Raw genomic sequence first — 13,690 nt, 5'->3', positions numbered from 1 at the left:
TTTGTTGAACTTGAATGGCTCATAATAGAGATTTCCCTAAGTTTCCCTCTCCATAATACTAAATTAGAAAATATTTGAGTTTACGATGTGTTATAATTTTAATAAAAGCTGTCAAATCTATCTGTCTGAAAAACGTTCACTTTTCTGAGATGCTAATGGGATGCTATGTCATGAGTAGATCATAGATCGTAGATGTGATGTTGATCTTCTGTCTCTGAAGGAGACTGGTTTACAACTGAGAGCTGAGACTTGAAGGTAGGAATTACTTCCAAAGATAATGCTACACATGGGTAGTAGACCCTTGAACTCAACGTGCTATTTCAGTAGAAGTCCATTAATCTGGTCACTGGGCTATAGGAGCCCAGTGGTGCAGTCATATACAGCACCAAGCGTAAGAGGACAGCATGCCTGCAGAAGAGGAGCACACACAGACATGCACAAATCAATTTGTGCAATGTCTGCTAAGTTTCCAGTTAATTTTACTTAATTTTCAGATTCAGTCATGGGTCAAAATGTGGCTAGCAAAGAGATCTTATAGGAAACGGCTGCAATACTTCAAGGATCATGTAAGTCCTTTTCCTCTATTTTGAACATGAAGCACTGAAATAAGGTAATGTGACTGCATGGGCAGTTTGGGGAATCTCGGGAAAGAGGGTGCAGGTTACGCAGTGTGTTTCTAAGCAGAAATGTGTCATAACTAGATTCTTTTGCCTAATCCAGAATGATGAAATTGTGAAGATACAAGCATTTCTCAGAGCAAACAAAGCCAGAGAGGACTACAGAACACTAAGTAAGTGGTAACAGTTGAATGTTGTATATTTGGGGAGAAGCATGTTACTGTGTTCAGTCTTTTTTTTTTTTTTTTTTTTAAGTTTCACACAAGATTTCTGCCTCCTGTTCCCCTTCAAAAGCAAAAGGTGCAAGTGTTTGTAAACCAATTGTTTTACAGCTGAAACTATTTTGGATAGCTGTACTTAGACAGTATGACAAGAATATTGTTCTAACTGGCATAAACTTCTCTCTGCAGTTCCAAAATTTTCTGCGCAGTGATCAGTTTTCTGAGGGTTTTAGGGGTGTTCAGTATTATGTCAACTAACAAGCCTGTTTACTTCAACTATAGTTGGTGCTGAAAATCCACCTTTGACAGTCCTGCGCAAATTTGCCTACCTCTTGGACCAAAGTGACTTAGACTTTCAAGAAGAACTAGAAGTAACAAGGTTAAGGGAAGAAGTGGTTACAAAAATTCGATCCAATCAACAGCTGGAGAAGGACTTGAACTTAATGGATATAAAGATTGGATTGCTGGTGAAAAACAGAATCACTCTTCAGGTCAGCAGGCTCTGTTCAGGCTTCCTTGGTAGCATGCACTGGGCAATTTCCTGTGTTGGAGGAGCTCAGGATTACACAATCACAACATGGTTGAGGCTGGAGGGGGGACCTCTGGGAGGGTATCTGGTCAAGGCCCTCCCTGCTCAAACAGGGTCACGCAGAGCAGGTTGCCCAGGACCATGCCCAGACAGTTTTTGAATATCTCCAAGGGTGGAGACTCCACAGCCTCTCTGAGCAGCCTGTGCCAGTGCTTGGTCACCCTCAGTTGAAATATACCTGGTAAATTAAGCACTTTTTTTTTTTTAATATCTTAAGTGATCTTGTTGAAATACCTTGTGGTAGAAGTTGTTCTGTTGTCCTGAGTGGTATATCAGTTTCCTACTGAATGTTGTTCTTTGTTATGCTACTTGTGGACAATAGTAATTGCTTGGCAGATTTTAAGAATCTTTTCTGTGGTAGAATGGAGTAGATTTCTGATCATATTTGCGAGCTTGTTCATTGTAAACTAAATGATGAATGAGTCTGTGCATGAGATCAAATTTCCCAGATGGTCATTCTTGGCAAGCCGTACAGTTGACAAAATAAAGATGTTCGAAAGACTGGTTAGTGAATAGAGCAGCAAAATATACAAAGTTACTAATAAATGTGATATTCCTCCAACGGCCTTTAACATTGTTGGGAAAATGGTAATTTTTCCAATTTGCCTTTTTTTTTGTGTATATATAATCCAGACTTTTGATCATCTGTCTGCAGGATGTGGTGTTGCACAGTAAGAAACTTAACAAAAAGAGCAAAAGTCAGCTGGAAGAGATGGTTATGGTTGACAAACAGGGTATCAAAGGTTTGAGTAAAGAGAGAAGAAAAAAACTGGAGGCTTATCAACATTTATTCTACCTTCTACAGGTAAATCAATGTAAACATTAACATGCCAGCAAATTGCTGAATAAAAATTAGAAATATATTGCTTGTGTTGTTTTAGTGATTGTAGTAGTGCTTATGGAAAGTTTTCCAAAGTAATGTGCAGACAGCAGTAAATACTACTATCAACTTCTAGTATTTTCTGTGATTGAGAAAATCCTTGCTGTCTTTAAACTGTGCAAAAAAATATACCTGTTTGTTTGTGGTTTTTTTTTTCCAATAATAAATTCAGTCCATACTGAAGCCAAAGAGAAATGTTTTCCTCCATGTATTTTTTAGTCTTTGTAAGTTACTGTCACTATTACTGTGCATTATATATGGTGGAAGTTGTCTGCTGTACAGCTGACAGCCTATAACGCATCTGTTCTTGTGCTCTTTTTATCTCATCTCACTGATGTTTTTTAGAAGAATTTTAGATCTTCCTAGAGCAGATTCCCTCTAATACTTAAGTGGACATCTAGTATGCAATGTCTTCTTGGTAGATAGCCATTGTTACTTGGTAAATTGTCATTGTCATCGGATACATAAACCTGATGCACAGAGGTACAGTTCGGAGACTACAGTTAAAATCCTTACTGTTCCTGCTCACAGATATCTAATTGTGCATTATTCAGTGTTTCTTATGCGTTAGGATTCAGGGGAAAAAAAAAAAAAAGTAAAGCCATGGTGGAAAAGTGACATATATGGGAATCGACATAAATACTTTTGGTGTTTATGGAAATGCAGAGATAGCTTCCCCCCAAGTTGGAGGTAGTTGGTCCTGCACAATAGTATTTAAGTCATTTGTTTGTTTCGTAGACTAATCCCATGTATCTGGCGAAGCTGATTTTCCAGATGCCACAAAACAAATCAACAAAGTTTATGGATACGGTCATCTTCACTCTATACAACTATGCTTCCAACCAGCGAGAAGAATATCTGCTTCTCAAGCTCTTCAAAACTGCTCTAGAAGAGGAGATAAAGTATGTGCACTCAGAAGAAGACTGATTAATTTGTGTTACAGACAGTTCAATGAATACTTCATATCTAAAAAATTTTTATGGTTAACCTTTAAACTGCTGTAAAATTGTATACATATTTTTATTACTAGATAAACTTATTTTCAGGGTAATTTATTCATTAATTCAGGCTATTTCCACTTCAGAAAAAAAAAAAAAATCTTTCTCTGTTGGACAATATTTTTGTACAAAAAAACACTTGAAAAAAATCAGACACTCAGGTTTCTTTTGTACTTGAGTATATAAGGGTGGAGAAAGCCTTTTCTTTCCCTATATAAATGTATGTTCTGTAAGTGGAGAATGGTGGCTTATCCTGAAACAATAAAATCTTATTTTATGCCTTTAACAGGTGTTTGCTGAATGGGTATCTGGGTGTGAATTAGGTTTATATTAGCTGCCGCTAACTATGCTATGTTCCGGGGACATTATTATAACAACTATCGAGTTCGGGTAGTAGTTTCTATAATCTTGTTTTATATGAAAGCCTAAGAAATAAACTGTATAAACATGTTTGAACATAGAAATTGGATAATTTTAAAGGTGTGGGTTTTGAAAACATGGATAAGTGCATATGTAAGTCAGAACTGAGAACTCTTCTGTTCTTTACACAGCTCTAAGGTAGACCAGATACAGGATATTGTTACTGGAAACCCCACCGTCATCAAGATGGTAGTCAGCTTCAATCGAGGTGCTCGTGGACAAAACACTCTACGCCAGCTCCTGGCACCGGTGGTAAAGGAGATCATGGAAGACAAGTCCCTCATAATCAACACTAGTCCTGTGGATGTGTACAAGTCATGGGTAAATCAGCTAGAAATGCAGACTGGTGAGGCCAGGTGAGTGAGCAAGCTGGACATATCGTACCATTTAAATAGTTGAGTGATCCTTCAGTCCTGTTCTCACTTTCCTTGTCAGACAAATTGCACTTGTGCCTTCTCATCTCTTCCCCATCTTCCTGCAGCACAATGAGAGTTTTTGGGGACAGGTGCTTGAAAAACAGGTACTCTGACCTGTTCTTAACAGTAAAGAGACCACTTTCCTGATCATGAAGTTCAAAAGTCAATTACTTAGTTTACTACGCTTATAAAGATTGTCATGGAAGAATTTATAGCCTTTTTCCCATGTTTTATAACAGCCTGTTAGTAGTGTCCCAGACTTTTGAGGAGCTATGCTGGGACTGAGATGTGGAGATGCATGTCTTTAAATTAGGATTTCCCTGTTGTAATTAAGGGAAGGTAAATGATGGCATGTGCACCCCCACCTAAACACACAGCCCCCGTCCAAATAAATGGAGTTAATGTTTCTTGAGGCTTTTGTTACTTAGCCAACTTCAGGTATACTTTTCTGATTTTTTTTTTTCCTGTTCACTAATGGCCCTTATGAAGAAAAAAAATAAATGTATTTTATTCTCAAATACATTTAGCCTAGTTCAATAACTTTTGTTTTGCAGCAAATTGCCATATGATGTAACCACAGAACAAGCATTAACACACACAGAGGTGGTCAGTAGACTGGAATCATCGATTCAGAGTTTGAGAGCAGTAACTGACAAGGTTCTCGCATCCATATTCTCTTCTCTCAATATGATGCCGTAAGTGCTCAGTTAAGACTCTCCAAGCTGCAGTTCATGTGCACAATGAAGCTTCACTTGAAATACAGTGGTGGGGATCCTTGCAAGTTACACGGCTTGTGATACTTGCCTCTCAAATTACTTCTCCAGTAGAGGGAGTGGTTTCTCCACTTTATCAACCTCCTGAATATCTCGCTGTACTTGAAACTATTTGTATTTTCCATTACCATCTTATTTTGTGTTTTAAGGGGCTGAGGAAAAAGGCAGTAATTTGGATTACTAGAATGATTGTTTTATGTTTTATTTAAGTCTTTCTAAAATTTCTCCTTTTTATCTCTTCTACATGTAGTTATGGTATGAGATATATAGCCAAGGTTCTGAAGAGCTCACTCCATGAGAAGTTCCCAGATGCAACAGAAGATGAACTATTAAAGGTATATTTCTGAGGGCAAATTGCCAACAGCTTATTCTTTTAATGCCAAAGGGTTTTGTCATTAACACTTGGCATTCTAAGGAACCGAGAACATCAGCATTTACTGAAGATATTTGGCATTTGGATTGCAAAGAGGTGGTGGTAGGGGAGGAGAAGGGAATTCTGTTGCCACAAACTAGCTATCTTAATCTGGGTGCTCAGCAATTCTCATGGAAGACAGTGTTCAACCTCATTTGGATAGAGTTAACTGTTCTTAGAAAGTTGGAGGTTTTCATTCTACTCCACCCTCCCGCCCCGAAGTTGTTAACATATTCAAACATAATGACTTTTTTTAAATTGTGTTAATGTTGTAATTTAAATACAGTGAGGAAATGTTCTAAAAATTAATTGCAAGTAGATCATTGCATTATACTTAAGATGCTTGTAAAAGTTGTAGGAATTACATTTGTACAGGCTGAAAAGTAAAGTGTGAGTGATAGGCATGGTACCAGCATACTGGCCATTCTAACCTACCACAGCCATGGTGCATCTTCAGAGGGCTTAGGGGAATTGCTCCATAAGCCTTCCAGCCAGCTGAGATACTGACAACTCTCTCGAATTAGAACTATTTTTACTAAAATAAAGATGCTTTCATTAGTGTTTAATGAAATAGTTCTAAAATTTCAAGGTATTCATTTCAATAAATCTTCCCTATTATTCTTCAAAAAGATACCATTCAGTAGTTTGGATTTTTGTTGGGGGTTTTTTGTGTTTTTTATATATATACATATATATATATATATATGCTGGTGACTAGAGGATGTCAAACTCAACTGAAAAATTAATTCTGTTTTTGTGTGTTTTAACAATGCATTGAAGTCCTTGCAAGTAACATTTATGGAGCACTTCTGTCCATCAGTCCAGTTATGCAGATTAAAGCGTTGCTCAATTTACAGGAAAAAAAAAAAGGTAACAAATGGAGTATAAGGCACCCAATTGAAAGCCTTTAAATGAGTAAATTTGAAGTTCTGCAGGTGACTACACATAAGCTAAGGCAAAGTTGAGAAAGAGAAGTCCTACCTGTTTCTGAGATCAGGAATGGTTTGAAGGTACCATCTGCAAAATACAAGTTACTCTAATATCATTATAGAAGTTGCAGTTTGGCAAATCTGTTCTCTAGTCTTTTGGGGCTGCATGGAGTCCTCATGAGAAACAGTGAGTCCCTTGTCAATGAATGCATTTAATGCTGGCAGATATCTGTAGCACTCGAGACAATGAGCCTCTGTGGCTGAACCTTGCAAAATTTGGAAGAAACAAGAGTTATATTTGTCTTTGTCTTTGTGTTAAACTCAGTGCCTTGCATTAGCTGATCTAAAGCCAGCACCAAACTGAAATGTGGTTGTAAATGTCCATAACTGATGTTCACTGAGGTGTTGTGAGAGGCACATCTTAAAAGATCACAGGCTCTTTCAGTTGGCCACATAGGTAACACATATGTCTTAGAGGTGGTTCTAGCACCAGTTCCTGTCATCTAATTCAGAAGTACAAATGATTGATCATGTTTTGTAAAATGTAATTACTGCATGCAAGGGGAAAAATCTCTTAAACTTTTCTTTTAGATTGTTGGAAATCTCCTGTACTATCGCTACATGAACCCTGCCATCGTTGCTCCTGATGGTTTTGATATAATTGATATGACAGCTGGGGGCCAGATACACCCTGACCAGAGGAGGAACCTGGGCTGTGTGGCAAAAGTCCTTCAGCACGCTGCTTCTAACAAACTCTTTGAAGGAGAGAGTGAACATCTATCATCTATGAACACTTACCTCTCACTGACGTACCAGAAGTTCAGGTATGCAGAGCTCTTAAAAATACTTACACAGTAAGATCTCTCCTCTAGGATGAGCAAGGCAGGTGGACTTCTCATTTATAGGAATTCCCTGCTTAGAGTTAAAAATGTTGAGTGATTAGCCGCAGAGAAATTCTCACTGCTGAGGAAGTTGAAGCAGGAGTAACACATTGTATTTCTGCTTGGGCATTACTCTGAGAACCAATCATGTCTGCTGTCTTGGTTGCAGTAAGGCTTCCTTACTACAAACACAGATTGTGAGCAGTGTGGGGTGATTCATTATCCAGCAGAAATAATGTTTTCTTTGGTCAGGAGGACAGCTGAATGTTTTGTCTAAAGAAAAAAGTTATTGCTCAAGAAAAGGTTGCAGTTTGGTTTTACTCTTTCATTTTTGCTAAGATATTCCCTGCAGATTTTATTCTTTCATCTTTCATTGTCACAGGAAATTGCATGTTTTGCTACACTCTGGGACACTAGTTCTTTGGGATTACTGCCCATCTTTTGGGGTGATTGCTATTATTTTGAAGTGCTGTTGAGTCTTGTGACAACTCACTTTCAGAACGTCTATCTTTAGTATCTGCCCTTTAAGAAAACAAATGCACTGTTCATATAATGGGTTTCATTGAGAGATCCTCCATGAATACAAAGATACTTAAACTTAGTCATTCTGTTTATTGAAGTATTTAAGGGCATGACATAAACATGAAACAACTGGGTAGAAAGTGTTATAACAAGAATAACAGATGTTAATGAAAGAGAGAGCCTACTCCTAGCTGGCCCTTTGGTAACTACAAAAATAAGAATCTCTCTCCTAATTAAGCTAACTTTATATAAAAATTAGTCTCTGAGTGACTGAGCTCTGTATTTTAACTGAAGCCTCCTTAGACATCAACAGTGACTCCTCTCATCTGCCCATTCCCCTTGTACTCACCAAGCAACTGCAATATTAGCTATGTTAAAAACTACCAACCTAGATCTTTTACTGTGCATTTATGAATTTGTGCAGGAATTTGTCCAAACCCTTCTTAAAACTTTGAGATAATCTGTCCACGACTCCCTCCTGTAGCAACATTCAGAAATTTGCTACCTGTTGGTTAAAACAGTTCTTCCTTTCATTTATTTGAAATTAATATTTTCCTGGTAGTTTTCATTGCATACCCCCTTGCACCAGTAATGTGGGATTTGATTAATTAATTTTGCACCCATTTCATGCAACACCACTGTGATTATGTACAACTTGATTATATCCCTCAGCTTTTCAAACTGAGGAATCCCAGCCCTTCCTCCCCCTACCAATACCAACTTTAAATGTCCTCTGAGTCTGAAATGTTCATCCTCCCCAACAGTTCAGGGCTGGCCCAGTGAGGGCAGGACAGCTCCTGCAACCACCTAAAACCCTGTTTCTCCCAGCTGCTTCAATTCAGGTCCTCTCACTTTGGAAAACAAAGTGGTCCTCTGACAGGAGGATCTTGCTCTTTCTTAGTTGTCTGTGCACATCCCTGAAGCTATCGGCAGCTTGGAGAGACACCCGCTGCCACCTTAGAATCAGGTCTCAGCTCTCCATGTATGTGCCAATCATGTCCAAGTAACACTTTGACATTCCATTGTTTCCTCTCAAGATTCTTTCATTTAAAAACAATAGCACATTTTCTGTCAGTTCGAGCAGCTTAGTTTCTGAGTAACAATGATTTAAATGTTTGTAGGACACATGGTAATTCTATACAGCTATTTCAAATAATTTCTTCTCATCACACTTCATACTATGAAGTGCCTTCATAAAATTGAAGGGTCTTTCTGTGAAAATCCTTTCACAACTTCTAGATTATCAAATAGACTTCTATAAGTGTTTAAAATTTACCAAGCTTTGTAACTCCTTGTTAAATAAGGAGAAAAAAAATTTACCTTTAAAACAATCTTCCAGCTGTCCAGGAAGGATAGAATGCATTGTCATTTGTATTGATGTTTTAAATGCATTACCTTCAAAAGATTACTTCAAACACCAAGTGTAGATTGCAGATTATAAGAGAATTACATATGTCAAAGACTTGATTGTGGGGGTTTTTTATACAGGCTAGCTGAAGTGAGTTTATAGGGAACAGTTATTGAAGTCTTTCTCATTTTCTTTTAGGAATTTTTTTCAAGCTGCATGTGATGTTCCTGAACCAGAGGAGAAATTCAATATCGATGAATACTCTGATATGGTGACCCTTAGCAAACCTGTCATATATATCTCCATTGAAGAAATTATCAATACCCATTCAGTAAGTCAACAGACTATAGTGTATAGATTATTAAATACTTGAAACAGTCTCTAGGGAGGCTTAATGTTTGTTCTTCCTTTTGAAACATTTTCTTCAGTTCATCTCTGACATGATCTAGAATTGAGTATTTTTCCTAGAAGACTGCTTCCATATAAAATCATCATGTTGAATAACAATTAGAATATAACATTTTCTAGTGGGATGGAGGAATATTTTGTTTTTTCTAATATGTTGTGACATTTCTAACCTATTTATATTTACAAATACTTTGCTGTATTGACTAAGAAAGTGACACCAATTTGAAGAAGATCCTTTGACTCTGGGAATAGAGGAAAATTCAGTGTATTTCATGACTGGCATTCTGTCATATGTTTTGTTGGAAGCAGATGCAAGTGTCTGACTTAGGACTGATGATGTGGCATCGTGCCAGCTCTTTATCATGGCTAAAGAACAGATTAACTGCAGTCTGCAGTATGATTCATTAGGGTGTAAGTTCAGTGTCACCATATGGTCCCCCTAAAACTGTGATATTATTATCTGTTTCCTGGCTTGCAAACTGTCCCTTGCCCCCTCCCCCCCACCCCAAAATAAAAGTCCCCAAAAAACCCAACACCCCCCAGGCCCCACAAAGAAATTCTCATAAATATTGTCAGACACTATGGAAATGGTAGAGTATACAACTCCTAGTACACCTCATTACCAGACAGCTTTGTTCAGGTGAAAACTAGCAGCCTAGTCTGCTAAAAACATATTTGATGGATTGCCTTTGTGCCTATTCTTTCTTTTAATTTTTTAAGGCATAGACCTATGCTTGCACATTTATGATCCAGTGGTTACATTTAAACTCTAGTCTTGGTCAAATATTCCTTTTAGTAGGTCTGTTGCATGTCTAATATATTATTTGAGCCTAATGTGACAAAGTATTACTGTGCAATTTTAGATTAGCCAATAAAATACTCTATAAAATGTGAAATAATCTAATGAAAGTAAATTGCTAAACAAAGGATGTCAAGGAGATAGTCTTTTTTTGCTAACATGACTAGACACACTTAACTGCTTAGAGGAAGCAAGCAATTAGGACTGAAGACCATACATTTTCTGCATGTGGTATATTTACCAGGTGAATCCTCCAATCCTCCTTGTCATGTGCCACCTCTTCCACTAAAGTTCCTCTGAGATCCTGAACCTTCATCTGAATTGTTTTCTCGCACTGCACCTTCCTTGCAAGTGTAAATTAAACTTTCTGTTCTGGTCATAAAGCTTCAAAAATACATTAGTTTGAATAACCAGAGATGCATAAACATTTTGTCTATTGTCAAGTGCAACTCACCTTCAGAAAAACTTCTTAAATCTGCCCTCTGTCATCATCTCCCATGGCACTTGTCTAACCTTAATTTTCATTGCATACTTCTGTAGGATGTGGCTGGAATATGAGGGATCTGTTGCATTCATCACCTTTGTTTTTTGGTGCTTCCCCATGTATTTCTTGCCTTTGACCCAAGGAACTTGTCCTGTGAACATACTTTTCATTCTGTGGCAGTTCTCACAATATCATAGTCACCATTACATACGGTGTGGGGTAGCTGCTGCATGTAAGAGAGAAAATTTTTTTAACCAAGTTTATAATTATGGGCTTATAATTTTCATTTCTGTTTTGTAAGAATGTTAGAAATGCCTTTCTTTTATGGATGAAGGATTTTTTGTTGTCAGTAAGTTTCTAGTAACCAGTAACTTTTGACTGACTATAACTTGGAGTGGTTAGAATAGTTAATTCTGGAGGTTTTGCCTACTGTGCATGCTTTGCTGTTGCTAAATTTCAACGAAGCTTGATGACACTGACTTCCCATCAGTCCTCTGGGTAAGGAATATTGCCTCTGTGGGGAATGGACTGTTGAATCTAGTGCTTGCTAATGCTGCTAGCTTTATCTGCCTCAGCGTGAAGTTACTTTTCTCAAAGGTAGAGAGAGCCTGTTTTCAATAAAATGTTAACTGCCCTGTTCATGCTCATTAACTTGGCTTACAAGTATTTTTGTGGCTCAAAGCTTTGAGAATGTGCCCAGATGCAATAGGAATTGTTGTGAATATGTTCACAAATCTACTGCAACTTCTAAGGCTGTCAGAAATTGTGCATCAGGAACTACATAGCTGGTTTCTCACTTAAAAAATATAGTAATTTCTGAAAGTTATCGCTGATGCTACTGTAAGCTACTGGAATGCATATACAGAAAACAGATAATCTTTCTATGGACTACCAACCCTGTTTTCATTTCTTCATGTTCTAAGTTCAGGATGCAGCACTGAAATGCTCTGCTTGGGATTATCACCCTTTACTCTGATTTCTTAGTCTTAAAGGCAAGTCTTAAACTTCTGCTCAGTTGTGATGTTCAGCACTCCAGAGATGATTGCTGGAGGAGCACAGCAAGAGCAATTCTAAATGCACAGTTCAGAACTGAGCATGCTTCCCCACCTTGGGTCCTCCATAATCCTGATCACACTAGGTCTGTGGTTTTCAGCATTTAATCTCCATATCTATTTACAAGTATAAAGACACTGAGAATGTTGGGGTGGTTTTTTTGGATTATGGCTTCATTTACATTTGTTTATAGCTACTATTAGAGCACCAGGACGCCATTGCCACTGAACCGAATGACCTGCTGAATGAATTGCTGGAAGGGCTGGGACCTGTTCCTGATGTAGAGTCTTTCCTTGGTATGCTGTTCTTTGTCTTTATGGTTAACTTCACTCTAGGGGCAGAATTAAATTGGAGCTTGATTCAAACACTCTCATCTCTCTCACAGTGACAGCTTTTTCATTTGCTATAGAATTATTTTCTGAACATTTTTTGTGACATTGCTCCTTATAGTTGAATGTTCTTCTAACTGCAGTATTCATTCTAAAGATCAATGATGTGATTCAAAACCCAAACATTAATAATGTTTCCAGCAGAATGATCCAGTTGTTCTCAAATGGCAGATAGAAAACTAATTATTTTTAATAACCTGATCTTAAGATTTTTTAGCATTGGCTAGAAAATTACAAAAAAATACACTGAGAATTCTTCAAACAGCCATTTTTTATTTTGACACTTATGAAATGTGTTTTTAAAAATGAATGTTTTTTAAAACTATGCAAATTTATTAGAAAGTGATAAGGAATAAATGTGACCAATATTTAATTTGCCTTAATTGTAGTTACATGTGAACTGTTTAGAAAGTAGCTAGGATGTCATGGATAATACCATTTTCCAAGTGAATAGCCTGTTAACACAGCTGCTACTCTTTCATTTTTCACTATCACTGCACGTTAGGTCAAAGGAAGTTAAAATGTTTGTACTCTTTGAGAAGATGATGTGTGAGTCTCTTGCACATCAGCAGTTTGAAAAGCAAGAATTGGTGGTGTTTCCAAATATTCTAACTGGTCTTATAAGTAGTTAGCTTATGGTTTTGATTGTTTGATGTCCAAAAAATGACTGCTTCTAAATGGTAGGAATTGGTGGGATATTTAATAAACTTAATATTTCTGATGATTTACAGTGGTTTATCTGGGCTCTTGCTCACTTAACACATGGAATCATGGGAAAGTTGGCAAACTTGAAGTAAAAGATATTTCCTTACAGGGGATGGAGCTGTTGATCCCAATGACCCCAACAGGGAAAGCACGCTGAATCAACTTGCAAAAACAGAGATCTCACTGTCTCTAACAAGCAAATATGAGTTACGAGAAGGTGAAGATCAGGATCTCAAAAGCCTAATGATTAAGTAAGTTTTGTTCAAAAAGCCTATATTCTGGGGATGCTTTTTGTCTGTGTTTTCTTTGGGTTTGTTTTTGTTTGTTGTTTTTTTTTTTTTTTAAGTAAGTTGCTTCTACCCTGCTGCCCTGCCCACGTGCATTGTTGAGGTGCTGAGTGCACTCAGTTTTCAAAAGCCCATTAGTGTTCAATCCTACTCAAAGTTTTGCAAAAGTCAGAGAAACTGTCAATTCTTCAAGAAAGCTTACAGAAAGATACACCTACTGCCACTTGTGTTTTAGAGCATGACTAGATCATTATCTAACCTAGTAAGTTCTTTTCCATGAAGTTGTAAAAGCATTATGCTTTAAAACACCATAACCTTGGGAAAGCAAAGATAAAAAGCTGTCTAACCTTAAGGGACTGACACTATCACACTGTACTCTGCTCCCCCTTAAAAGAAAACACTTCCCTGATGTACTGCCGTCAGGAGTTTGGACAGGATACAACTGTCACTTCAGCAGGAATAGTGCATGCTTTTATCCAGAGAAAGAAAACTATGTTTATTCTATTTGGTGACCAAATTAAGAAATGGCCACTGGGATACCCCGGGATGTAGGCTACTT

At 37.5% G+C, this 13,690-nt stretch overlaps 1 protein-coding gene across 4 annotated transcripts in view; it reads left to right on the top strand.

The window, feature by feature from the left end:
• Nucleotides 1-13,690, top strand: part of IQGAP2 (IQ motif containing GTPase activating protein 2) — a 130,803-nt gene that overhangs the window by 109,317 nt on the left and 7,796 nt on the right. For all 4 annotated transcript variants that reach the window (XM_033009105.2, XM_033009104.2, XM_033009103.2 and 1 more), the window contains 12 exons: nt 495-566; nt 721-790; nt 1,121-1,329; nt 2,083-2,232; nt 3,046-3,209; nt 3,857-4,081; nt 4,696-4,836; nt 5,165-5,249; nt 6,847-7,079; nt 9,205-9,337; nt 11,944-12,046; nt 12,954-13,095. In XM_033009105.2, the coding sequence (XP_032864996.1) occupies nt 495-566; nt 721-790; nt 1,121-1,329; nt 2,083-2,232; nt 3,046-3,209; nt 3,857-4,081; nt 4,696-4,836; nt 5,165-5,249; nt 6,847-7,079; nt 9,205-9,337; nt 11,944-12,046; nt 12,954-13,095 (1,727 nt within the window). The remainder of the gene's footprint in view (nt 1-494; nt 567-720; nt 791-1,120; nt 1,330-2,082; nt 2,233-3,045; nt 3,210-3,856; nt 4,082-4,695; nt 4,837-5,164; nt 5,250-6,846; nt 7,080-9,204; nt 9,338-11,943; nt 12,047-12,953; nt 13,096-13,690) is intronic.

Source organism: Tyto alba, unplaced genomic scaffold (genome assembly GCF_018691265.1).
Source record: "Tyto alba isolate M040663 unplaced genomic scaffold, T.alba_DEE_v4.0 Super-Scaffold_42, whole genome shotgun sequence".
Classification (NCBI taxonomy): domain Eukaryota; kingdom Metazoa; phylum Chordata; class Aves; order Strigiformes; family Tytonidae; genus Tyto; species Tyto alba.
Note: the sequence above shows the minus strand (reverse complement) of the source record. Positions and strands in the feature narration are given on the sequence as shown.